The sequence below is a fragment of the Rhodamnia argentea genome, chromosome 5 (genome assembly GCF_020921035.1).
Source record: "Rhodamnia argentea isolate NSW1041297 chromosome 5, ASM2092103v1, whole genome shotgun sequence".
Classification (NCBI taxonomy): domain Eukaryota; kingdom Viridiplantae; phylum Streptophyta; class Magnoliopsida; order Myrtales; family Myrtaceae; genus Rhodamnia; species Rhodamnia argentea.
Genome location: NC_063154.1, coordinates 6,233,411 through 6,259,195, shown reverse-complemented (window position 1 = coordinate 6,259,195; position 25,785 = coordinate 6,233,411). Strand labels below are relative to the sequence as shown.

At 41.8% G+C, this 25,785-nt stretch overlaps 2 protein-coding genes across 2 annotated transcripts; both read left to right on the top strand.

Annotated features, from left to right (window-relative positions):
- The first annotated feature begins 12,586 nt into the window (after positions 1-12,586).
- On the top strand, positions 12,587-15,552 carry LOC115754439 (xylan glycosyltransferase MUCI21-like). The gene is made up of 2 exons (XM_030693445.1): positions 12,587-12,692; positions 14,171-15,552. The coding sequence occupies exons 1-2, from the start codon at positions 12,587-12,589 to the stop codon at positions 15,550-15,552; spliced, it is 1,488 nt and encodes a 495-aa protein (XP_030549305.1).
- A 1,328-nt stretch (positions 15,553-16,880) lies between these two features.
- On the top strand, positions 16,881-24,583 carry LOC115754483 (mitotic checkpoint protein BUB3.3-like). The gene is made up of 14 exons (XM_048279035.1): positions 16,881-17,049; positions 17,155-17,285; positions 18,017-18,099; positions 18,817-19,068; positions 19,181-19,253; positions 19,712-19,792; positions 19,865-19,946; positions 20,361-20,461; positions 20,801-20,882; positions 22,160-22,339; positions 23,419-23,541; positions 23,631-23,687; positions 23,765-23,839; positions 24,200-24,583. The coding sequence occupies exons 1-14, from the start codon at positions 16,945-16,947 to the stop codon at positions 24,299-24,301; spliced, it is 1,527 nt and encodes a 508-aa protein (XP_048134992.1). The 5' UTR covers positions 16,881-16,944; the 3' UTR covers positions 24,302-24,583.
- The last annotated feature ends 1,202 nt before the right edge of the window (positions 24,584-25,785 follow it).

Genomic DNA, 25,785 nt, shown 5'->3' with positions numbered 1-25,785 from the left:
TTATCCTATAATCGATAAAGTCGGGTGAAGCCGATGCGTCGATGATTGGCCCATACGACAACGGACACAACAACCTCGCGAATGCCCCCGTAAAGCTCGCTGCTCGTCGCATGATAAATCTAGATTAATTAGGGCCCAATCCCCATTAAAATTTCCACTTTAAGCAGGGGTTTTAAAATCTGGTTTTAGTACGACCGGGACAAGGCGTGGGCCCCACAGGGGGGGTACTGCGTGAGGAGGGTGTGAGGTTTCTTTTTTCCCTCTTTTATATACATGTGTGTTTTTTTTTTTTTTTTCCTTGTGGGGCCGGAGAGGGGTTTATACTGGAAAAAGATGCCCTCGGTGAAGGCCATAAATTACGGGAGAGGGATCGATGCTGACGTGTCGATCTCCGATTCGCGGTGACTCCTGTTTCCCGAACGGCGGATGCCCACTTGCGTGAGACTTGAGTTCTCCCGATATCAGTGTTTGCATCGTTAGAAAGGCGATTTAGGGGAAGGGGGAGAAAAAAAATAAAAAAGAGGAAATGAATATAAAAGATCCTCGGACACGTGGCAACTTTTAGCGGACCATCAAAGATCACACGACGAGCGCATTCGGAATGTCTCGAGTCTCGACCGCTTTGTCCACCGCTTGTTTTGGATTTTTTCCCTTTTTCTTTTTTCTTTTAAATTTTTTTTTTCACTTATGGATATGTCGCATGTCATTTCCTTAATGGTATGATCAATACTTTATTTTTGGGATAAAAGTTACCGAAAACCCCCAAATCACGTCCACTGCGACACGATTTATCCATGAGACCCATTTATCCAAAATCTTTTTTTATGACACCAAAAATTTCAAACTTAGACCTATGCCACACAATTATTCCTGGTCAAGATTTTTTTTTCCTTCCTCCTTCGTCTTTACCGCCGCTACCCCCGCCCTTACCGTTGCCATAGCTACCACCCTTACTGTCGTCACGTTAGTACCGTTTGCTTTCCGTTGTCCATCTAGGCAATCATATGAGATTTTTAGTAGCGTTCGTTCATTAACGAAATTTTGATTGAGAGTAAATGTGTCACACCGGTATAAGTTTGGATTTTTTAATGTCACAAAAAAAAAACACTTGGGGTAAATATATCATGCGATACAAGTTTGGGGTTTTTGGTGTAAAAAGAAAATGAAAAATATACCACAATGAGCATAGCTTGAAGTGGCTTTTCCCCTCTATTTAGGACTGCCTAATTCCATTAAAAACCCCAAACTTTAGCTTATGTCCCAATTCTACTCCAAACTATTTTTTGTCTTGCAAAAAATACCGGTTTGCTTTTCATACCCAAATCCGCCTTCCGTTATTATTCCATCCAATTATGCTGTTAGAATCCGAGGAGTCATCCATGTGTCATCTATGTCATTTTTTACATGCTAGTTTAATTAAATTTCTTTTTTTTTTCTCAAATGGGGCTCACGCTATTCTTAGCTGCCCTTTGTATGATGACATCATCTTTTTCTCCTATCGGGACTGTGTTATCTATGTATCCCCATAGGTTTTCGAGTACACAAGTCCGGTCGATTTTTTATCCTTCTTCCTTTTACTAGCGCCATGGACAACCCGTGTGAAAGACACTGTTCATCGACTTTTTTCGCACAAACTCACTTGACCAGAGTTCACCCGCGCTCACCCATCGCCACCTAGACCTTCGACACCGCGTCGCGACCTCCGACAACCCCTATGCGACTATCGACAATCGTTGGAATCATATCCAACAATCTCAACCAACACCCCCATTTTCAGTTCCAATTTTTCAAGTTTCAAGAAGGCATTTTTATGGTCATTACCTTCGATCAGTCATTCCCAAAGCTTTCCGGTCGACGACAAAATGAGCCCAAGTTCTTCTCTCTCTCTCTCTCGCTGTGCTCTATGGTCGACCTCCATTAATGGAGGTTGACAACTATGATTGAGGAGCGAGACCTCACATTTAAGGTAATCTATATTCTTAACCTAAACCAAACGAGATCAAGATTCAGTTTCGCACATGCCCTTTGAGCTCTAACTCATGGATCCACTTCAAAATCGAATCAATTTGGCCTCAATACCCTGATTTCAACCATTTTCAATCCTCAAAACTTTCCAAACTTGAATCTCTTTTTGGTAAGTCTCACTAAAAAAGTAGGGAAGAAAATGCACCAAGACTCATCATCACCGTTTTAAACCATGACGAGTCTTCAATTCCTAGAGCAAGAACAGCTAAAATGCCCTCGCCGTGATTCCACTAGAACCAAGTTATGCTACTACAACTCCAACTCCAACTCCAACTCCAACTCCAACCCTCTTAGTCACGCCACTTTTGCAAGAGCTATCATGGCTACGGAAGTGCCGGCTGTGCCTACTGTAACAAACCCAGTGCAGCATTCCGAAGTCCACCGATCAAGGTTAAATGATCTCATGGCTGGGTTGATGGTGGCTTGTCATGGTATAAGTGAACGGAGAAGGAAAAGGGAAAAAACGAAAAAAAATATTAATAATTTGGAACATTAAAACGATGTGGAACTATATAACTGGACGGAAAAGATAATGGAGGGCAAATTTGTGTATGAAGTGAAAGTTTGAGATTTTTTATGAGACAAAAATTAGCTTGGTGTAGAATTAGGCCTATTTAGGACAGTGTATTCATAAATTTTTATCCAGTTATTAAATGTCATGGAGATTCGAAACGAAATTTTTCTATTTAATCAGTTCGGAAAGGGCTAAGACGTGTTTGAATTCCGTGCATCGACGGGTTTTCCATTTGCATCATTGATAGAGAAGCATTTCAGTTGCACATTCTACCACTCGGCGCAAATTATAGGGGAAGCATCGAGGAAGGACTGTTGTGAGTTCAGCAACTCAGCGAATTGAACGGATTAATTTAACCCACGGAATTTGAATAATGGCTACACCCACGATGTAAACAAGAGCATAATCCGACCCCAGCATCACATCGGAAAAAATCAAACCTTAAAGGTTAAGTCGACAGTTGAAGGGAGGCTGCATGAATATACATAGCATATATAATTTTCGTAGACAAATGAACGTTACTCTATGGTTAAAGGTAGATTAGGGAGAACGAACTGGTGTCTTTTGGCCTCCCGTAATGTGTTTAATGTGTGGACAAACACAGGTTGCTTAGCCTTGTTCTATGGATCTCTTTTGTCTTACGTGTCCTCGCTTTTTGTCATTTCGGTCATCATTTTCCTCGTAATTTTGAATCGAGGAAACGTTTTTTATGCTCTTCTACCGCGTTCGATGCTAAATATGAACCAGACAACCGCACCTAACTCGTTGCAATCGCTTGCCTCTCTCTCCTCCTCAAATATTTCTTTTGACGATGATTTATTTATCCTTACATATTTTCTGATCCCTAATGACAATTCCTTTGGTTTGAATTAGATTTTTTTGTCCATTCTATCTCTAATTCTCGTCTCTCCGTCTCTATGTAAAGCACGAAAGTCGAACCCCACACCTATGATACCGATGTCCCACCCCTCAATCATTTGGTATACGAGCAGGGTCGCATACTTATTGACGTTTATATTAGATTAAAACCAACTTTTTAACTCCGGAAGCCCGCGAGTAAGAGGGCCCTCTCTTTTTTTTTTTCCTCAAGATCGCAATGTCAGCTCAAGCTCCGTCGGCTCATGCGCCAGGGCATTTGCTAACCTCACTCGGAGAGGCCGCCCGACTCGAGACATGCCGGTAAAGTTACGGTTGCGGATTCATCGATCTCGAACGTACGGACCACGGGCATAATGAGTTAGTCACAACTCAATCGAAGATTCGGCAAATCAATAATACACATACCGATTAGCTCGTCTCTGCCATGTTGCGTTAGAAAATGGAGATTACATATTATCCAAGCATGAAATTCAATTAAAAAAAAAAGTAACAATAATTTATGAGATCCAAATCAGAGGTGAGAGACATTATTTTTTTTATTTCTAATTAAGAATGTCACCTGCCGGGGGGCCACCACGACCCAGCCAGAGATATCTCAAAAGTGAGATGTGAACCAAACAAACCTAATCACGTACATTTATGTTGGAAACTGACTTTTCCACCCTCTTTTTTTTTTTTTTTCTGTGGGGGTGAGGAGATGGGATGGCAATTTCAGGATTCCCATTCTGCCCCTTAAAAAAAATCTGAATAATTCGATAAATATCTTTTAAAATAATCATTTAAATCGCGTAAAATAATAAATTAATGAAAAAAATTTCGTTGTCGAGAATAATGTATGCCCAAATATTATGTTGACTATGCAAATTTTTTTTCGTTCATTCATTATTATGATGGATACAAACAATCATTTAAAAAAAAATACTTTTTCAAGTTATTTTATTTTTCGCGAAAAAAAGTGAATTAAAGAAAATCATCTCCGAGTTTTCCCAATTCGTTCATCGACTGCGATCATCTCCGAGCTTTTCCAGAAAATCAAAATCAACCGAAGAATCGGATGCAAATTCCCTTGGCAGAGAAAAAAATTAAAAAAAAAAAGATTATTAATGATCAGATCTCGATCGTTTTTGTTTATCCTGACTAGTGTCTGGATATGTAATTAAGCGCGAGCTCATTTACTCCAAATCTGATGGCCATTGATGATACGAAAGTAAAAGCACTTGTAAATATAGGAGGCAGGGAAAAAAAAAGATAGATAAATGTATTTGCCAAGCAATGCATGCGAAACGATTGAAACGCATCGAAGGGACGAGGGCTAGCATCCCCCGGTCCGGTCCGGTCCGTTTGCGTTGCATACTCGAGTTTAACAGCAATTGGGGTTAATTAAAAATTGCTCAAAAGTTTATCCTTAATTAGATTCTGTATGGTAAAAAAATGGTAAGAAAAAAATAATTAGATTTTGTCATTTTGACTGTTTGTTTATTTAAACGAAAGTAGCATGACATAGCAAAAAGTTCTAAACCTATTGTACGGCCCTTAATTCAGTCCTAAACTTTTTTAAATTGGTCAATGTTAGCCCTAAAGCTCTTGAAGATTTGCTAGTGTAGTCATTTCGGCCAATTTTGATCGAAAATTACTAACATTAACGCTGGACGTCATACGTAGCACGGTCGATACTAACATGAAAAGTATTTGATATATATATTTTTTATATTCTTTCCTTTTTCATAGTTAAAGGTCGGCCAAGGGCCACTAGCGGCTGGATTCGTAGCCCACGCCCAACGATCGGCGAGGGTCGCCGTGCCTCTGCCGGTGGCCGGTGGCACCTTGATGCCCTTTAACAATAAAAAAAGAAAAGAAAAGAAAAGAAAAATTAAATTCATGTAAATTAAAAAAATTATAAAAAGTCGCGTCAACATCGACTATGCCACGTAGGACGGTCGCGGTAATTTCCTGTCAAAATTGGCCGGAATGACTAAATTGATAAACTATCGAAAGAGTTAATACTCAATAGGCACAATCACCCGCTTTACCAAGTTCATTAATTTTTCAAATTTGCATTGCAGTGTAACTCTTTGGGATTGGTTTTGCCTTGAAATCACGCATTTCTCTTTTGTGTGAAATTAAAATTTTCCTTTCAACTAAAAAAAGAAATTGGCACAATTACAAAGTTAATGGCTGAATTAGCCAAAATATAATTGATTTAAGACTTTTTGAATAATTTTTCCGAGGGTTTGGTTTAATTAGCACAGTTTTCAGTTGGAGAGTAGGGTAATTAACTTGTTTTGTAAACATTGACTAATGGAGGATCCGCAGTCAAATCTCATCTCGGCTCCTCAAGTTCGAGAATTTTCCAACTGGACAAAACTACAGAAGAAAGAGAAAAGGAAACGTCTGCTGGCTAGGCAAGAGCCTTGATTAGGACGATGCATTAAAGGGACAAACGTTTTGACCGGACACCGGAATGAAACACCATTCCTAACCCAACCCCAACCCCAACGGCAACGCTAATGTCAATACGTTCATTCATTTGATACCGATCTATTCTATAATAAAAGTCACTTGATTAGTTGCGATTCTCAACTGACAATGATACTTGAACAGTGACCTTAATCGGAGCGTACCACGGAGTTATGGGCCACACGAGGAAATGTCTTCGAATTCATTCGCTCGATAAAGTGAACTATATGGAGTAGACCCGATACGATGGCCCATCCGGAATCTGCGTGAACCGAGAGGCTCGAAGGAGGAATTGCTGTCGGCTCCGAATGAGCCTCGGAAAGAAGGAAATACGATCACGTATGGTTTTCCTATCTGCATTCTAATCCTCCACAACTAACAAAGATTTTCATTTCAAGACTAACAGTGTGGTATGAAGTATACGATGATAGGCTTAATTCCCTAAAAAATCCTCAATTTTATGTCCGATTCTAAATTTTTTTTTCGAACCTTGAAAAAAGATACATGCTTTCACTATAGCACCAAATCTGCCCCCTTTATGAAAATCGCCACTAGTTTATTCATTATTATCAACATCAGGGCTAGTTAGAAGGTTGTTAGAAGGACCCGCGCCTTCAACCAGCAACCTCACGTTCACATGGAACAATGACTGTTGATGATTTTGAAGACATCATAGGTGATGTTTTTGGATGAATGACATATCAGAGATTCTCGACCCCCCCTCCCCCAAAAAAACATACATATTTGAGATTAGAGTGAAAGCTGGTGATTTTATTTTTCAAAAAAATAAAATGATCAAGGTAGAATTGGGATTGCAGCTAAAATTTAGGTTTTTTTTTTTTTTAAGAAATCGGGCATACCACAACATTACAAATTATATCTTCTTTTCATAAGTGAGCCCGCCCAGGGTGCAACGAATCCCGAGGGTAAATTAGATAAGACTCGCTTTAAATTTCAGACCAACGTCTCAGACATGAAATCATTCGCAATGGGCTCGATTCCTGAATTTACCACGAAAAATTGGTTCATTGTCGAGTCCTCCTCCTAAGAAAGCTCCGATCCTTTTTTCATTTTTATTAAATCATTTGGGAATGTAAAAAAAATAAATAAATAAGAATCCGACCAAACCCCCAAAAAAAAAAAAAAAAGAGAGAGAGAGAAAGAATTGACCCCCTGGGAATCCAATTGGAGCAATGACCGATTTGCCCCCAATAGGCGCATCCCATTCCAAAATGATTTTAATAATGGGGGGTTGTTGAAAGATCACAAGACAGACTGAGGAGGGGGCGGAAGGGGATGATACGAGGTGGGCCCACGTCATTATCGAGAAAGATGTTTCGCTTCAGCAGACGGAAATGGATCGCCCAGTCCCGCAAAAGGGTTAATCCCGTCTATAAAGGCAGATATTTCCTTTTGTTGGTGGCCATGTAGACATCACGGACTTCAAATCTTACCCAATTAACATATATATATATATATATATATATATATTATAGCGGATCTTGATTGACCGGATTGAAGATACGGACTTAAACGATTCGTTTTCTTCATTGCCCCTAATCGAAGAGAAATCTATCCTCGATCGGTGTATTGATTGATGGGTTACGAGCACCGAGATCGTCCGGACTTATATTTATGGCTCATTTGTTCGAAGGAAAAAAATGTCTCCCCGAAAATTGTTTTCCCGGACTTTACGATCTTCAGACCGGCTAAAAAAAAAAACTAACCGTGTGTACGAAAGACGTTCTCTGCGAATTAAAAAATAATAAGTTTAGATCGAGGGAAAACCAAATTTCCCTCACCCGTCATGTAGACATCATGACTTCAATTCTTACCCAATTATAACACACACACACACACACACACATATATATTATATAGCGGGTCGTGATTGATCGGATTGGAGATACGGATTTAAGCGATTCGTTTTCTTCACTGCCCATAATCGAAGAGAAATCTATCCTCGATCGGTGTATTGATTGGTGGGTTACGAGCACCGAGATCGTCCGGACTAATATTTACGGCTCATTTGTTCAAAGGAAAAAGAAAATGTCTCCCTGGAAATTGTTTTCCCGAACTTTACGATCATCAGACGGCCAAAAAAAAAAAAAAACTAACCATGTCTACGAAAGACTGCTCTCTGCGAATTGAAAAACAATAAATTTAGATCGAGCGAAAGCCAATTTTTCCTCACCCGCCAAACGGACGAGAATCAACGGCTTTCCCCGAACGACGGATGACGTCACGGCGTGGAAAAGTGAAATTTGGCAAGAGACATGATTAAGCGAGAGACCTGACGGTGGTCCCCCCAACCAGACCCTAAGGCTTTGGCATTGTCACGATCGTACGTCGGAGGAAAAAAGGAAAAGGAAAAAAAAAGAAAAAGAAAAAGAAAAAATGTGGAGCTTTCGAAAGTCACCCCCGCAACTGGTGTGAAAGATTTGGCTAAACCTAGATGTGGCCGGGGGAGGGGGGGCCCGCCCCGCCCGACCCCACCCGACCCCACCCCCGCCGGGGCGTTTCCAAAGAGGAGGAACGAAGATCCCCGTCGTCCGTCGCCCGCCGCCGCCACCCCAATCCAAAATTCCATTTTGACTCCCCATATCTGCGATTATGAATGCGACGTGGGAGATCTACCTTATCTTAGATCGTTCGCTCCAAGAAATTCACCTGCAATGCGTTTCGCTCAAGTTTTGGCCAAAGCTTCCCTCTCAAGAAAAGCTCGTGGACTGACTTTACCCTTTTTCTTTTTCTTTTTTTTTTTTCCACCAGGGGTCAGGGTAGGGGCCCGACTGTGAATTATGACCCGGGTAGTGATTTTGGATTCGCCCGATTTGGGGCGCTTGAAATCAAGTAGTCCGCATCGAATCGATTATCGGGTCTTCATTTTGTTTTTTTTTTGTTTTTTTTGCCATTGAATTTCTACGTCCATTCTTGTATTTTTTTTTTTTTTTAGATGTTTCGAGAATTGGAAATTGTCTAGAAGAGGGAAATTTGCCGGCCGGCCATATGCTGCACGTGGATTTTTTATTTATATTTCCTTAAAGGGGTACGAATGAACATTAGTAATTAGAATATCAAAGGCAAGAAGGAGACACGGACAGCTTTCGGAAAGGAGCAAAGCTCAATGGACACGGGACAAAACTCTCCATTGGTCCCAGGAAAGAATCCCCGTAAATAATGTTTTGGAAATAAATAAATCAACGGTCGAAATTGAAAAATACTTCCACCTAGCTGTTTGGATTTTCAAAAATTACATCGCATACATTTGCATAGACAGTTGTTATCATCACCGAGCAACAATGTCAATTATTGCTAATCCCCCCTAGCTGTCGCCGGGACAAAATAAAGCATTGCCTTTCTCTTTGGTGCCTCTCACATGGCTCCCCCTTTTACGGGTCTCGCGCGTATCGAGCTGGGGTTGGACCGGGGTCGCGGATCGCGAACTGGGTTGGGGTGGATCTGTCGTCGACGCGATTCGAAGACAAGAATGCGGACATACCGACACAAAATTGAAGATACGGCGACATTACGAGTTGATTCAAGATGGGTCGGTGATGCTTTTCGAAAGAGAATTCCTTTCTAGACCAAGTGGAGAAGCTCGGGGTAGAGAATCATGATCTCAGAAAGTGAATTTTCTTTTCAATTGAGTCAAGATTCTCTTCCCCACCTTCTCCTCATCTGCGCCCACAGATCTTGGGCTTTTCAAACCCATTTGCCTAAGAAACCGACCCAGGTTCACGCCAAATGACAATGCCCCCTGCCACATAGGCTCGGAAGACTGTTCAAATGGCTATGGACACGACCCGCACCGCAAGATTTCGAGAGAGAAGTTACGAGATCTCCCCAATGACAAATAGACTAAACAATAAGAAAATCACAAGATGTTCCAATGAATTACGGCTTACCTAAAGTGTAAAGCACTCTTCCTATATTGATCCGATCCGACGAGTGCGGAAAATGATCGTCGGAGCTAAAAGATTTGAACAAGGAGAGGCTCATGACGGGCTTTTAGAATGACGAAGGGGGCAAGAATGAACCGAACTGTGCACCAAATAAATGGAGAGCAATTCTGGATTACATATGTGAAAACTAGAATTAACTCACGGACGTACCTTTTAATGTAATGACAATGCTTAACTTTGTAAGTGTGCTAAGGTGAAAGTATTCTCGGGATGAATGACCTCCCGAGAAGGTGCCCACATGTATATCAAAGAACAAAACCGTAAGGTTCGGTATGGAATGGGCTAAAGTTGACGATACATGAGTGAGTCAATTCAAGATGTCACATTTTTTACATTTCTACTAATGAAAATTCGAAACGTCAATTAGATATAGAAAAAAGTCATATATCGTAAGGATTAAGAAAATCCAAATTGGCGTGCTCCATAATTAGAATGAAGTGAAAAATTAGGAGGTATATATATCAATTTGGATAAGTCGAGCCACCCATCAACCAATGAAAATCCAGTGCGCGTCCACGTCGACGACTCGCGCGACTCCCCCTAAGATTCCGAGGGGGCTCGTCTTTTGTGTGGAGCCCTTTTCTTTTCTCGGGGCCTTTTCCGAGAAAGTCCCGCCCCAACAGGAAAAGCTCGTGTCGCCTCCTTGCAGTTCTCATCATATAAAACGTCCTTTTAAGGAAAAAAAAATGTTTCGTGAGCAGAGATATGCTCTCGTCACTTTTCTTTTTCCTCTTGTCTTCTATTTGTTTTTGGGTCAGTTTCCCACGTTTCGACCCGCGATTGCAGGGATCGGCTTGGGCTGGGCCGAGCAACCTGGTCGATGTATCGATCGACCTTTCTCGGATAGCACCACGAAAAGTCCTTGTCGCTACGGCTTTACGGTCCGTCACCATCGTCGCGACGCGAGACCATTTACGGCAGGAACAAACTTTGGCTGGCGATAAATGGACCGTTGTTTAGGTGGCGCTTATTTTTCGAAAAAATAAATAATTTTAAAAAAAATTCTTTTAGAAATGATCGCTTTGCAAAAATGAATGAATATTAATCGTCTATGAAATATCTAAACATAAATTGTCGTCGATAATGCCAACATTTTTTATTAACTAATTATTTCATAATTTTCTCTGGTAACAAACGCCGGAAAACTTCATTCCATATCATTCATAGATGCAACCAAATATAGGAAAATCCATTCTTTTAAGGCTCCTTTTGTTTCGTGAAAAATGAATAATTTGAAAAATATTTTTCTAAAAGCGATAATCCGTGTCGCTTACACAAATGAATGAAGGGGAAAATATTTTCATAATCCACGAGAATTTTAGATATGAATTGGCAACAATAATGGAAAAATATTTCTCCGGCTAATTAGTTCAAGCGATCATTTTTTGGCAAATATTGTTTAAATCCTTCATTTTATACGAAACAAACGGAGCATACAAATACTTATCGAGAAAGTTAATTGTCCATTTGTTAGGAACGTATTTTGGGGAGAAGAAGGAAAAAGGATTGAAATGGGCAAAAGGACACATGGGGTATCAATATTTGTGTACGGCGCTCACTTTAATGTCAATATTTTCTTAAATCACTTAAGTGCCATATCGTAGAAAAACGATCATTTAAGTGTCAATTCCGACAAAAAACGATCACTTAAGTGTCAATTCCGGCCAAACAGTACACATGATATTTTTTAAATTAATTTCTTAATATTATGTGGATTTTTAAAAAAAAAAATTATGCCCACATGGCAAAAAATTCAGTCCATGTGGACTTTTAAACTAAAAATTAATTTAATTTTTTTTAAAATTTAAAAATAAACAGAAAAATAAATTATAAAAATTATAAAAAAAAAACCTTGCATTTGCAGCGTCGAGGGCTATGAGCCCTCACCGCTGCAACGTTAACTTCTTCTTCTTCTTTTTTGTAGTTTTTTAGTTTATTTTTACTTTTTAATATTATGTAGATTTTTTTTATTGATTCTTATTTTTTGTCGACTAGGATGCTCCGATGAGCCACGTATGCTTTCCAACGATACTTATCGAAGTTGGTACTGAAATAACCGTTTTTCAAAAAAATTGACATTCAAATAATTTAAAAATATATTAATATTAAAATGAATGCCGTAAATAAATGTTGATATCTTAGACGCCGTTTTGCCGACTGAAATGTGGCAAAGTGCTCGAATGAAAGGGGCAGTAAATGAGGTAAGATTTCATACCATGTATCGCGAGACATGCGAATCCGACCCAAGCGAATCCTCCAGATCGATTGTCGTTCGTCCGTTTCGGGGATTTTGGTTCAATTATTAGGACGGCCACGTCATCGTTGTCGTACGACACCCGAATGATCGACCTTTGAGCCTCTCTCCCTCTCTGTTTTTTGCCCATTAATGTCGTTTTGGCCACTTTCCTTGTTGGAAGCACCGATCGGATTCTCGAGAATCTGAGGCGGAGTTGAAGTATTTGTGCGTCGTTTAATTAAATTAAACCCTGGCGTCTTCGTCTGCTGAGGTCCACCCTGAGCAGTGAGCTATACTTAAATGCACGCGTGATGGAGAAGAAAGCCAGCGTCGTAGTACGAATCGAATCTCTTTTTCCTCTCGAGATCTGTGTTGCGATGCGGACCCTGGCCTGAGTTCTGGACCGCGCCGAGGAGCGATCAACCCATCCGGGTGCTGATTTTTAATCGGCGCACCCCGTTTGCGCCCCATTGATAAGGGTCGTGTGGGACGGCGAACGAAACCGGTGCGATGAGGAGAACGCGCGCGATTGCAGTGACTTGTCTAGGGCTGCTCGTGATGATTCTAGCCCTCGACATCAATCTAACATCCTTCATGGATTTGACCGGAATTCAAGGTATCTCTCTCGAAGTTTTCTTTTATCATCATTGGTTTATTGGTTTGGCTAGTCTCTAAAAATTAATAAAAAAAAGTCTAAACTAATTGTATGAATATCAATTTAGCTATAAATATTTCAATTTAGTCAATTTAATCTTAAATCTTTTGTGTCGGAATTGGCTTGAGACACGTGGACTATCTTACGTGGTACGGTTAACGTCAATGCCTACGTGAATAATTTCTATAATTTTTTTAGTTTGTTCCTCCAATGATGGTCGGCGACTAGGCACGGACGAGGTCGAGCCTCACCCAAAGCTAGTGAGGTTGACCCTCACTGGTCACCAGGTCTCGGTAAAGACAACCTTTGCATGTGGTTGGTTTCCGACTATCACCAAGGCCCAGAGACCAAGAAGAAGGGGAAAAAAAATAAATGAAAAGGATAAAGGGGAAATTTAAAAAAATAGCCCGAAATGCTTTTATTTTCTCGGACAAAATCCCGAAGTTGATATTGTTTCAAATAAAGACTCGAAGTGGCTTTATCAATCTAAAACAAGGGCCCAACTCACCAATTAATAAGGGCATTTTAGTCATTTAATAAATTTTTTTTCCTTTTTGAGTTTTTCAAAAATAATAAAAAAACTAAAAAAAAAAAAAAAAAAAAGGGGATGAAAACACGGGCGGGAGGTTGCCATCCCGCCTGTGACCGCCGCCCTAATGCAGGTGGGGCGGTAGCTCTGGCCGGTGGGGTCATTGGTGCCTCATCAAGGGCCCGCCGCCCCTTGCCTTTGCTCGGTGGGGTTGCCGGCCCTCGCCGAGGAGCCGGCGATCCCGCTAGCCGTAGCCGCAGGCCCTCGGCGAGGCGTCGGCGACCCCTTCGGCTAGAGCCGCTCCCCCACCGGCGTTGGGGCGGTGGCCACCCCTCTTGCTTGTGTTTTTCTTCTTCTTCCTCCTTTTTTTCTTTTTCAGCTTTTCAAATTTTAATTTAATTTAACTAAAAATTAAGTTAAAAGTGTACTTTGAGAAAAATACCCCCGATCAATCTGAATTTTTAGCCGGCTGGCGAGGTGAGGCCATTATTTGAAACGATTATTACTACTTCAGGTCTTTATTTGCGACAATGAGGGCACTTCAAACCCTTATTTGAAATAAGAACCACTTCAAGTCCTTAATTTGAGAAAATGAGAGCACTTGATGTCATTATTTGAAAATTTCCCAAGTATAAATGATTATGAATGAATTCACAAAAATTTGAAAATCGCCCACGTCAGCATTTTTTGAATCGGAATGACTAAATTAATAAATTATCAATAGGTTTCAAAATAAATTTACATCCTACCGTAACCTTAGAAATTCTTTTATAACTTTCAATGGATCGTAATTAAGCTGCTAGGAAACAAGAATTTAGCATTGTCAACCATAGAGCACTCTAAAATATCGCAAATATTAATTTACGTGCACGTTAAGTTCAGAGATCTCGGTCATCCTCCTTTCGTGCAGGGCTAAAAGCCTGGGCACGGGTCCCAGGGGCTACCAAGCCGAGGACATCGGCCTCACTATCATCGGACATACACGGATCACCGATCACCTGCGACCGATCTCACGCCTCCTACGATCTGTGCACCATCCACGGCCCTGCTTTGCTGGACCCCGCCCCCGCCACGATCTCTCCCTTGGACCGGGCCTCGCCGCCGCATGCCCCGGTGAAGACCGGCCCTTACACGCGGAAGAGGGACCTGCGTGCGCTCTCGCGGGTCAAAGAGCTGACCATAACCTCTTCCTCGCCCCCGCCCAACGCCACGTGCGGAGCCACGCAGGCGGCCCCCGCCCTAGTGTTCAGCGCCGGCGGCTACACCGGCAATTTCTTCCACGAGTTCAGCGACGGCCTCGTCCCGCTCTTCATCACCGTCGAGTCCATGTTTCCTGCCAGCAACGTCACCCTCGCGGTCGTTGATTGTCGCGACGGGTGGCTCCGGAAGTACGCGGACGTGCTCTCCCACCTCAGCCGCCGCCCGGTCATCAACCTGGACAGGCAGGAGGAGACTCTCTGCTTCCCGTCCATCACCGTTGCGCTGATCACGCACGCTCCGATGACTATCGACCCCAAGCTGCTTCCGCATCCGAAGAGCCTGCGCTATTTGGCATCCTTCCTCGAAGGCGTCTACGGCGGCGGCAGGGCGGTGGCTCCTCCACCGAGCCCAGCTTCCGGAGGGAGGCCGCGACCGGTGTTGGTGAGCCGGCCGAGGAGCGCCGGACGCGCATTCTTGAACCAGGCAGAGCTGGAGGCCCTAGCGGAGAGGACTGGGTTCGAGGTGAGGGGATTCGCGCCGACCCATGAAGTGCGGTTGGCAGAGTCATACAGACTGGTGCAGGAGAGCCACGCCATGACAGGGGTGCACGGGGCGGCAATGACCCACGCGGTTTTCCTGCGACGGGGGTCGGTGCTGTTGCAGGTGGTGCCGGTGGGGACGGCGTGGTTGTCGGAGGCCTACTTCGGGAGGCCGGCGAGGGTGCTGGGGCTGGAGTACGTGGAGTACAGGATCGGGGCGAACGAGAGCAGCCTGGCGGAGCAGTACGGCGTCGACAGCTTGGCGATGAAGGATCCGAGGGCGGTGGTGGGAGGGGGAGTGGAAGAAGATGGGTTTGTACTTGAAGTCGCAGAATGTGAGGTTGGACTTGGGGAGGTTGAGGTCGTCCTTAGAGAGGGCTTACGTCAAGGCCAAGGCGTTCATGGAGGTTGGAGAGTCGAGTTAGCACTTAAGCATGCGATTGAATCGAGACGGCGGATCTGTTGCGTAACTTCTTCTCTTTGTCTCGTTCCTTTACATCGTATGTCAAGGTGGGATCAGGAGAATTCTGGTGTAGATAGATCCTCGGGGTGAGCATGAATTTAGGCTTTAAAGCATGCAGAATAGGCTTATGGATCCAAAAATTTGGGGAAAATTAGGAAAAAAAAAATCATAAACTTATTGCATTGGTACCAATTCAATTCTAAATTTTTCATTTCGTCCTAAAATTTTTTACATTGATACTAATTTAGTCCATTCGATCAATTTTGATCGAAAATCGCTATCGTGGATGCCGGTATTAACGTAGATATTATTTAATAATATTTTTTTTTCAAAAAAGCAATTATTTTTTAATTTTTTTTAAACTAGGGTTTGCCGGCGGCACACTAAACTATGAAGCCCGTTGCCCAGGGCCGACGATGGTTGCCGATGTCCCTCGCCGACCAAACCCTAAGTTTTAGAAAAAATAATAATTAAAAAATATATATTTTTAAAAATACTATTAAATAATGTCCACGTTAGTGCCGGTCATCCTATGGCATCGCTAGTGTCCATGTCGCCTATTTTAGATCAAAATTTGTCGGATGAATTGAATTGGTACCAATGCAAAAATGTTTAGAATTAAATTGATCAAATTGAAAGATTTAGGATTGAATTGGTACTAACGCAATACGTTTATGATTTTTTTTATACTTTTTCCAAATTGGGAAATATATTTTGACGGGTTAGTTCCATGTGAAACCGGGAACATGAAATAAGTATTTGCTACTTTTCTTGGTCAATATCTTCTCATGATCCTGTGGTATTTTATAGCATTCGATGATTAATGTATAATCTGAAACCAATGATATCCATGATGGGCAATTTTACTTTGCCAATGTTTCACATTCTTCGCGTGTCTAGATATAAATTGTGGTGAGTTGATTGTAGTGGCAAATGACAGTATGATCCACTATAATCATTTAATTAAGAATGCACGTAAAATCTGAGTGGACCCTAAAACTTGACCTTTGAACTCGTGATCGGCTGGTCCTCGATTTTAGGTTTCAAAGGAGGCGAATCGTTTTCGATTGGGAGACTTCAGATTCCAGGATGACCGATCATAAAATCGCTCACTCCTCGTGGATCCATTTTGATGAATAGTGCAAGACAAGTTTTGGGCCAACGAGTCGTGCAATTACCATGCTGGGCTTTGGAAGTACGAGCTTGTCTGGTCTGGCCCGACCCCTAAACGCCTCCCAGGCACTTAACTTTTTCAAAAGCAGAGCGGGAAGTTGTGGGGATAGCTTCAGGTCAATGTTCGTGCCTTCTCTCTCTCTCTCTCTCTGCCTGCGTCTTCTTCACCTTGGCTTTCACTAGACAGCTCTCGCTTCCGTCACCGACTACGCCCATTTCGTTTCTGGGTTTGATTCGCCTCCCGAGAAGAACGCTAGAGCGCACAATCTAGAAGTTCCGGCGGTTTTCGGATCTGTGAGCGGTGTTCCGATGATTGCAGCTCGCCAGAAGCTCGATAACCCCATCAGGGACGCCATCTCCAGAGCCCAATTCGCTCCTCAGTCCAACAACCTCCTCGTCTCTTCTTGGGACTCTGTGAGCATGGTTTCTCTCCGAATTAATGATTTTCCAGAAGTTCAGTCTTTGTTAGAGTCTTATTTTCCTTATTTGTTTGAGATTGATGAACTGGGCTTTGTGCAGTGCCTCAGATTGTTTGACGTGGATGGTTCCGAGCTCAGATTAGAAGCTCCCTGCGAAGCCGCTCTTCTCAGTTGTTGCTTCCAGGAAGAATCTGTTGCTTTTGGCGTTGGCTCTGATGGTTCTGTGATAAGGTGAATCCGAATCCTGAAACCACACCTGAAGCCTGAGTTTTTTTTTCACCTTTCCATCTTCAATAACTGCATTTTTTTTCTATTCTTTGCTACCTTTTAATGCTGCTGGTTCATGTGCTTGTGCCTTTTTCTCTACCTGAGCAAGTAAATAAACTATTTTTGTGGGATTGGGCTTCTGAATTAGGGAGATCAACCCCTTACCATTACCAGGAACTTGGATTTTCTTGCTAAGTCGAGTGTTCATAACTTAGTATATGCTCTAAACTAAAGATATCTTCGAAGATTTAGACTTTACATGGTCTTACTCTAAAGTATGAGCACGGGGTTGCGTCAATAATGTCAAAGTCAATCTGCCTTTTCGACATTATTGACGCTCACTTCTTTGTTGCCTACTCTTTTCGTGCAGCCCTTAATATAAGAGTCAGGTGTATTGTGATTGCCGACATAAATGCCTTATTGGTCAGTATATCAGATTCCTAAACAATGTGTGGTTTAAGGTGTTGCTTGGACATTCGGGAGAAGTGACGGCAAGGTTAATGCATGGGAAAAGAGTTCTCTCCCTTAAAGGGGCGGCTTGCTTTCATTTGGTTAGGTAGTTCTTCTATGGGGTCTATCATGTAAGGGGTATAGAATCTTATAGCTGTAAGGGGAGTAATTTTTCTTACATTTGACTGTCCCACTGGGTGGGTTTCACCTTTAGTAAGATCTTTCCCTGAATACACTCTATGTAGGTACAATTTGCACACTGGATCTCAGGACACGATTGGAAGTCATGCTGATATAGCAACCTGCATTGAATGCTCTGATCAAACTCGTAAGCTCTCAACACCATCTCACACATGTTGTATAAGATGCTGAACATATTTCTTCCATTAAAGGTAAATATCTCTCCAATGAAGTCATTTCCCTGGCATCAATTTCTGGAGAGAAGTTTAAATCTGGAACTTGAAGCTTTTTTAAACATGAGACATCTGGATCAAGATAATTATTTCAATAACAAGTTTGTTGCAAGATTAAAGATCTTCCTTTGTGAAGAATAAGATGTTTCAGACTCCCAGTTTTTAACATCTGCTTCTCCTATTAGTGACACTTATGGTAAAATGTGAATACGTGTTTCTGTGAGAAGCTCTAATTAGTTTTCAACTCAACTTGCACAAAAGGTGCCTATCAACTATTTAGTTGTAAATCTAGGGGGACACAGGTTCCTGGTTGTCACAATGTTTTCTTATTTTATCTTTAGCTTAGTGCAGATCATCAACTGTGTATTGGGTAATCGACAACCTAAGTAAAAGAGAACTTACAGACAGCTTAGTTCCTGATTCTATGCTAAGTGATCTATCCCCAGCACTCTTGGAGGTGCACATATATGGGACAATGGCAGTAGGGCCTTCGCAGGATTCTGACAAGTAGCTAGCCAAAAAGGAGATCAAATTGCGACATCAGATTCTAATTTTTCTGGTCACTCATAGTCACAAGCTTTTCTTGTCTACTTATGATAAATTTTTGCCCTTGGTGTTGTGTCTTGGTGCAGGTCAAGTGATTACAGCTGGCTTAGACAAAAAACTAGTTTTTTGGGACACACGCATGGATAATGTTATTGCACATTCAATTAATGTAAATGGAGAGGTGGAGTCCCTCTCAGTCTCCGGGTGTAATCTAATGGTTGCAATTGGAAATTCGGCATGTGTGTATGATTTGCGCAATTTAAAAAGATCACTTCAATTGAAAGAATCACCAGTTGATGCTCGCATAAGATGCATAAGCTCAAGTGTTTTTTTCAAAGGTATGTCTAAGGACTACATTAGGTTTGCATACGGCTGAGTGTTATATACGTGAGATCATGGAAGCAGTAACTTTGATGCTTTAAACACACTGTCATGGTGATGTCTATGCAGGATTTGCTGTTGGATCAGTCGATGGACGTGTAGCTGTTGAGATTTCTTCGTCATCCAATTCAAATGACAGCAGGTCAGTAGTATGCTGTACTTATTTGGCTGTCGATACTTTGTCACACGCACATTAAAACTCTTGGATTATAGGACAACTGGATAAAGGTCCATTAGACTAAAATCAATACTGATTGTTCTGGCCTGACAATCCACGTTATATCCGATAGACTTTTTGCATCAAATTCTAGGAAATGCACCATCATTGTGATTGACGACTTTTTTTGGTAGAAAAAGTACTATTTAATCATTGGACTATTTCACTATGAGAATTCTGTTCTGTTACTGGACATTGTATATGATTTTGGTTAAGAAAGCCTACTTAAATTTTCTAGCATCAATATAGTGTAAAATCATGCTCATCTTTTGTCTTAACACTGAATCCAAGTTCCTTTTTCCCCCCTTATGTTTCCTTTGCCAGACTCTGCCATTTATATGGATTAAGATAGTGACATGTTTGAGTTATATGGTCTGTTGCAGCTACACATTCCGGTGCCATCCGAAGGCAAAGAATGGAAGAAATCACTTGGTATCGGTGAATGACATTGTATTCAATCCGCTGTATGTGAAATTCCTTTAGTAGCTGATTTAAGCAATTTATGTGAATTCATAGTCGTGTGCATGTTTATGCAGGGGCTTAGGTTCTTTTGTGACTGGTGATGATGAAGGGTATGTTGCTTTATGGGACGCTCGCAATAAGAGAAGACTATTCGAGGTGCTAGTCACGTGATCCTGTATTCTGACCTGGGGAGTTGTTCAAATTCTTGGCATTACATAATTTGGCAATTCTGTTGGAACGTGCCTCTGGTGATAGGGAGGTCAATACATCTACTATGATCAGGGAACTGATTTTTCAAGTTGGTAGATTGTATTGTATATGTTTACCAGATATTTGAAAAGGCATTTTTATGATGGTTGAAGATTTGTATTGTCATCTTATGAATCTTTTGCCTGCTGTATCCGGTTCAAGTTAAAAGAATTGCATCATGTCTTAACCAATGCGTATCAGCACGTTGCCACATGAATCCCCTCCCATTTTCTGTTGTTTCGGTGCTTGCCCATTTTTTCTTAATTTTAGCAGTGATATGGGCTAATTTGCATCTCTCACTCCGGCACATTCTGCTTTCAGCTACCCAGATTCGGAAATAGCGTGGCGTCTCTGTCCTATAGCCACGGGGCTCGTCTCTTGGCAGTTGCGTCAAGCTACACATACCAAGAAGCTAATGAATTGTAAGTAGAATTCTTTTGTCCCTCTGCTCAGTTGAAGATAATGGAACTGGATTAAAGACAAAAAGGACATATGGAAAGGCAGCAAATTAGATGGATTTGTACATGCATATTCGACCCTAACTGTGCAAAAGTATCAAGCTAAACAGTGACTTGATCAGCTAACGAACTTTCCCTCCTCTTATTTATGGCTTCACTAGATGACATTAATGTTTGACAACCTGGCAGCTAAAAGCAATCCATGTCTTGACATTTTTTTTTGGTCGAACATGTCTTGACATTTTAGTCAGTGGCAATTGGCAAGGTTTTGTAATCGGTTGTGCCCTTGTCTTCTCCTGGCAGAGAGGAACTTCCTGAGATACATATATTCGAACTCAACGAGCTTCCCCCTGGATCAGCTTCTGCTAGTAGTTCAGGCACCGAAGTGCAGTGCATCTGATGCCAGAAATGGAGGTTATGGGCAGCATCCACGAAGTGTTTGCCGGTCGGTTGCTCGGATAGGCAGTAATCTTTTGCTTTTGTTTTTGCTGTACTGTTTCACGTTTTGTACCGTTGTATCATCGCTATTCTTCCGAATTACTGGTTGATGTACCGCGCATATGATCGCCACGTACCTCGTGTTTTGCCGTTCCTTGTTTGGCCGGCGCAACCTATAATTTACGCACAGACTTGACAATTTCAGACAAGCGATCTGAAAGGAAGGAATGGGTCTTCTGGCGTTCTGTGTAACCAGCTGCGTCTGGATCTTCAACTGGGAAGTTTAGTGCAGCATTTAGGTTGTGATGACTTGTGCTCTAGCTCTTGGCAAGTACTAGTAGATTTGTGTTCGTGCGCACGTATCGAACGGGGTGTAGCAAATTCAATATACCAAGCCACAATATTTCTGTCTTTGGGTACTTTGACTTGGATATGAACAATCCTACGGACCCATAAAATTAATTGTGGATCCAATACAAGAAGCAAGAATAAACAATAGATATCTAGAATTACGAGATCTATATCAGTATGGTAGCAGTCTCGGATGTAGCTTCCCTCTTTTTTGGGTGTAAAGCTTACTCATGTTGGAAATTGTAATCAAGGATTACTTCATAGATGGGAACTACTTTTTTTTCACCACTGTAGTTTTAAAAATTTGGGTTTAGGCACAAATGTTCCTAACCTCAACTTCTTTTACGGACGTATGAACCGATTACTCAGTGCGGGCATTTAACAAAGTGATGATAGTTGAGGAAAAAGGAAATGATCCACTCGTCCCCAGCAGCAACAACATTGAATTGGGACTTGATTTTGCCGTCAAAATAACAATGCAATAAGTCTCGTGTTGAGGTGAACAATTTATCGGTATACGGTCATGGTTTCGATAAATTTGGACCGTCCAACTAAATTGGTCCTCATGGATGTCACGAGCACCTATCGCCATGGGCGCATGAAAAATGAAATATTTGTTTGTATATGGTCCAATTTACGATTGATCGAGCCGATCCCAATAATTGCAATTGCAAGCGCTTAACCGCAAGAAAGGAGGAGGTGCTCAATTTCTCCAGCAGCCCACGTGCGCTGGAATGGTGAAGGGACGGGGAAGATATTTTTTTTTTCTTTTCGTGAAAGGATCCAACGGTGGAAACCGACCCGATCCAAATCGAGCAAACCCTAGGGACTTTCTTCTTCTTCCTCCTTCCCTTCCCTCTGATTTCCACGTAGCTCTCTCTCTCTCTCTCTCTCTCTCTCTATCTGTGTTGCGATTCGTTTGACGAAGCCATGTCCGACGAGGAGCACCACTTCGAGTCGAAGGCCGACGCCGGGGCTTCGAAGACTTACCCTCAGCAAGCCGGCACCATCCGCAAAAATGGCTACATCGTCATCAAAAACAGACCCTGCAAGGTCTACTTCTGTTTCCCGAACTCAAAAATTGGCACGCCGTTCTCTCTTCCATCTTCGAGTCAATCGACTGATTGGGTTTTGATTCGTGTCGATTCCGCTACGTTCGGTTGATTATTTGCTAATCGCGCGTTAGAACTTTTTTTTTTTTGGGGAGGGGGAGGGGGGGTGCGCTTGGTACACGATTGTTGTCTTTTTGAGATCGCTCCTAGTGGAATTGGTAATTGGTAGGGGGTAGATTAGCTATTTAGGCTATCAGGAGACGGTAATTGTTGAAGATTTTGGTGGTTCCTGGCCGATGTGCCTCGTGTTTTAGTTTGCCAAGCTCATATTTCGGTCTTGTTTCCAGATAACTATGCTCTTTGTTGCTTACCGGTTGGAAAAATTACGGTCTGATTGTGTGTTTTAACTTGACCTATCTCTAGCAAAGGTGCTACGTCGGTACTTGTTGAAATATGTAGGACTGGCTTATTGAGACGATGGATCTTGAAACAGGAAGCAAGTGAAAGATTGGGGGCGAATCTTACAGGAGGTGCAAGCACTAGTAAATTGATGGTCCACATGGTTTGACATGTCGACCTGCAGTTTGTAATAATCAGAATCTAATCATTTATCTGTGATTTGGGGTAATTTTGCATTTGCATGAGTTGCTAACACAGATAATACCTTGGTAATTACCATCCGTATTGAAACTCTGAACTTTCGTAGTCATACCCCCTCTTCGTGTCTTCAAAGATTCTGTGCAATAAAACCGGCACATTTGCTCAGTGCGGAAAGAACAAAATGAGCAAATCTTATCAGCTACAACTTCAACCACATGTCTTCTATGCGTGAGAACTTTAATGTCATCTGGCTACCAAGCATCTTGTCGCCAATGTTTGTTGCTTGCAGATCGTTCTCCCATGCTTATCAGTTGTTTGAATTTGATTGGGCATCTGTAGCCATGTTCTTGGCTAATGCTCTTTTTTCCCACTTTTTTTGCCTCACTGTTTTTGCTGCAGTTTGTTACCATTTTGACGCGAAATTGTGAATTTTCTGGTCTAATAATCTGCTTTGTCTGGATATCTCCATGTTTACTACAGGTTGTTGAGGTTTCTACCTCCAAAACTGGCAAGCATGGCCATGCTAAGTGTCATTTTGTTGGAATCGACATCTTTAACGGCAAGAAGCTTGAAGATATAGTTCCATCGTCTCACAACTGCGATGTATGGATTTTTCAATTCTAGTACATATCATATACTTAAATATATTTCCTATTTCTAATGAGGTTAATATCTTTCTCCTGCTTTTGTAGGTTCCCCATGTCACTCGTACTGATTACCAGCTGATTGATATTTCTGAGGATGGATTTGTAAGATTATGTTTAATTTGGTTTAGTCTGCCTTTTCTGATTATATGGAGCTGCTCATCAGGCTTTTCTAATTTCAGTTGAGTCTGCTGACTGAGAATGGGAGTACGAAGGATGACCTGAGGCTTCCAACCGATGAAACTCTGCTTGCACAGGTCTGTCTACTTCAATGTGACATAGGATCTTGAGATTTTCTAAATCTTCTTCTTGATGAGTGATTGGTTCACATATGAAGTCAACATTGCCACGTCCTGGACTGTTACTTCCAACCTACTGCAATCTGCCTTCCGTAAAGTAGTCCGTGTCCGACTTGATGTGGTTGCGCTTTTCGTGCTTCTGTTTGAGTAAATATTTTTTTAAAAAGATCTCGGAGCAGCCGTTGTTACAGTTGACCATTCTGATCTCTAGAATCCCAGCAACCTAATGATTTCTTCTTGTTCTTGTTATGTTATGTTACCATTGGTTTACTTATCACTTATTGGTGTTTATAACATGTTTTCCCATGAGATCCACAGATCAAGGATGGATTTGGTGAAGGTAAAGATCTGGTTGTCACTGCTATGTCCTCCATGGGAGAGGAGCAGATCTGCGCTCTCAAAGACATTGGTCCCAAGTGACTGTACCTTAGTATATTCATAATGCTCAGAGCTGAGGCGATGAAGGTTTCAGCTTTGCTTTTATGTTGGTTGGACAGACAACTGGGGGTTGATATCTCTGTTGATGGGTTAATGAGATGTGACCCTACTTATAAGAAGCGTTTTGGCATTGATTATTTTGTTTATGTGACACTCGTGTGTTCTCTGAAGAATTATGTGGATCGTTGCCTGTCTTATGGTGCAGAGAATGTTAAATAACTGGCTGGCAAAGGCTGTATAGAAGCATTTTTGCACCACATTCCTTGGAAGCTCTAGTTGCAGTAGAAGTTAGTTGTTACCTGCGGCATTGCTGCCTTTTTTAATTCTGTTTGCTGTATTATTTCACCAAAAGATAATGCGGGAACTTAAGTTTGGTGTTCTGGAACAAGCGTGGTGTCCGTCTTTTGAAAGCTGATTTGTGGATGGGCACCATCTGGTGAGCCCTAGCTGTTTCCATGACTACTAAATGGAAGAAAACTACTCGGGCCATGATGCTAAGGAAAATTGAAAATTGCTTGGATAAGACTAGTTCACAACATTGGCTGATGTGGTGTGAATAGTTTGCAATTGGATATCTAAAAAAAGTGGGTCATATTGCATACTTGGTATGTTTTGCAAATTAGGTTTCATATACCTAGCTATCTAAAACTTACCATGTTTTGCAAATTAGGTTTCATATACAGCATTATTCCTGAAAATGTGACATACTAAATGTGAACTTGAGTGTTTATACTGATGAGGCTGCTTCATGTCTAGAACTGTAACTTGGTTGTACTGCCATGAAATGAGAGTCCAGGGCTTCCATTTAGAGAACAATGCCGACGAAGCTTTCAGTGGTCTTGTTATTAGAGGATGTCTATTTATTGTACAACGGGTATGCCCCCTTTAAAATTTATAGGAGCAGCTGCAGCGACGGGGCTTGACCTTCTAGAGTTGATCTCTTGGTAGGATATTTGCTTTTGATAAGGTTAAATCATGCGCAAAGGTCACTCGGCACTGCACGAATGTTAGGAGTTCTCTCTTTGGTGTAGCCCCACTGAAAACTCTCTCATCTCGAACCTCTTGCTTAAGTGAACAACATGGGGCAGCGATTATTTGATGTAGTCTTGAAGTGTGCTACTAGACAATCTGAAGCTGCCGGTTTGGCTCGGCAGAAAAACCAATATCCTCACTATTGATGAACGTTGATCGTTGCAGGAGGTTCAGTCCGGAATGACACGGCATGGATTGTCAAATCTGTTATCAAAGAGACTTTCTGCCCTCGAGTTCGGTTGTTGCTTTTCCACTTCGGGAAATATCTGAAACCTAAGCTACGTAACACAAATGCGAGGCAAGACGGAGAGAGTTTCAATGGCCTCCCATCTTGCCCGTCGAGTTAATTCTCTAGGGAAGTATAATAATGTGGGTGATCCAAGATCCTTCCCCTTCTCTCTGTCTCAGAGTAAATCTTGGATCCGGGGCTACGT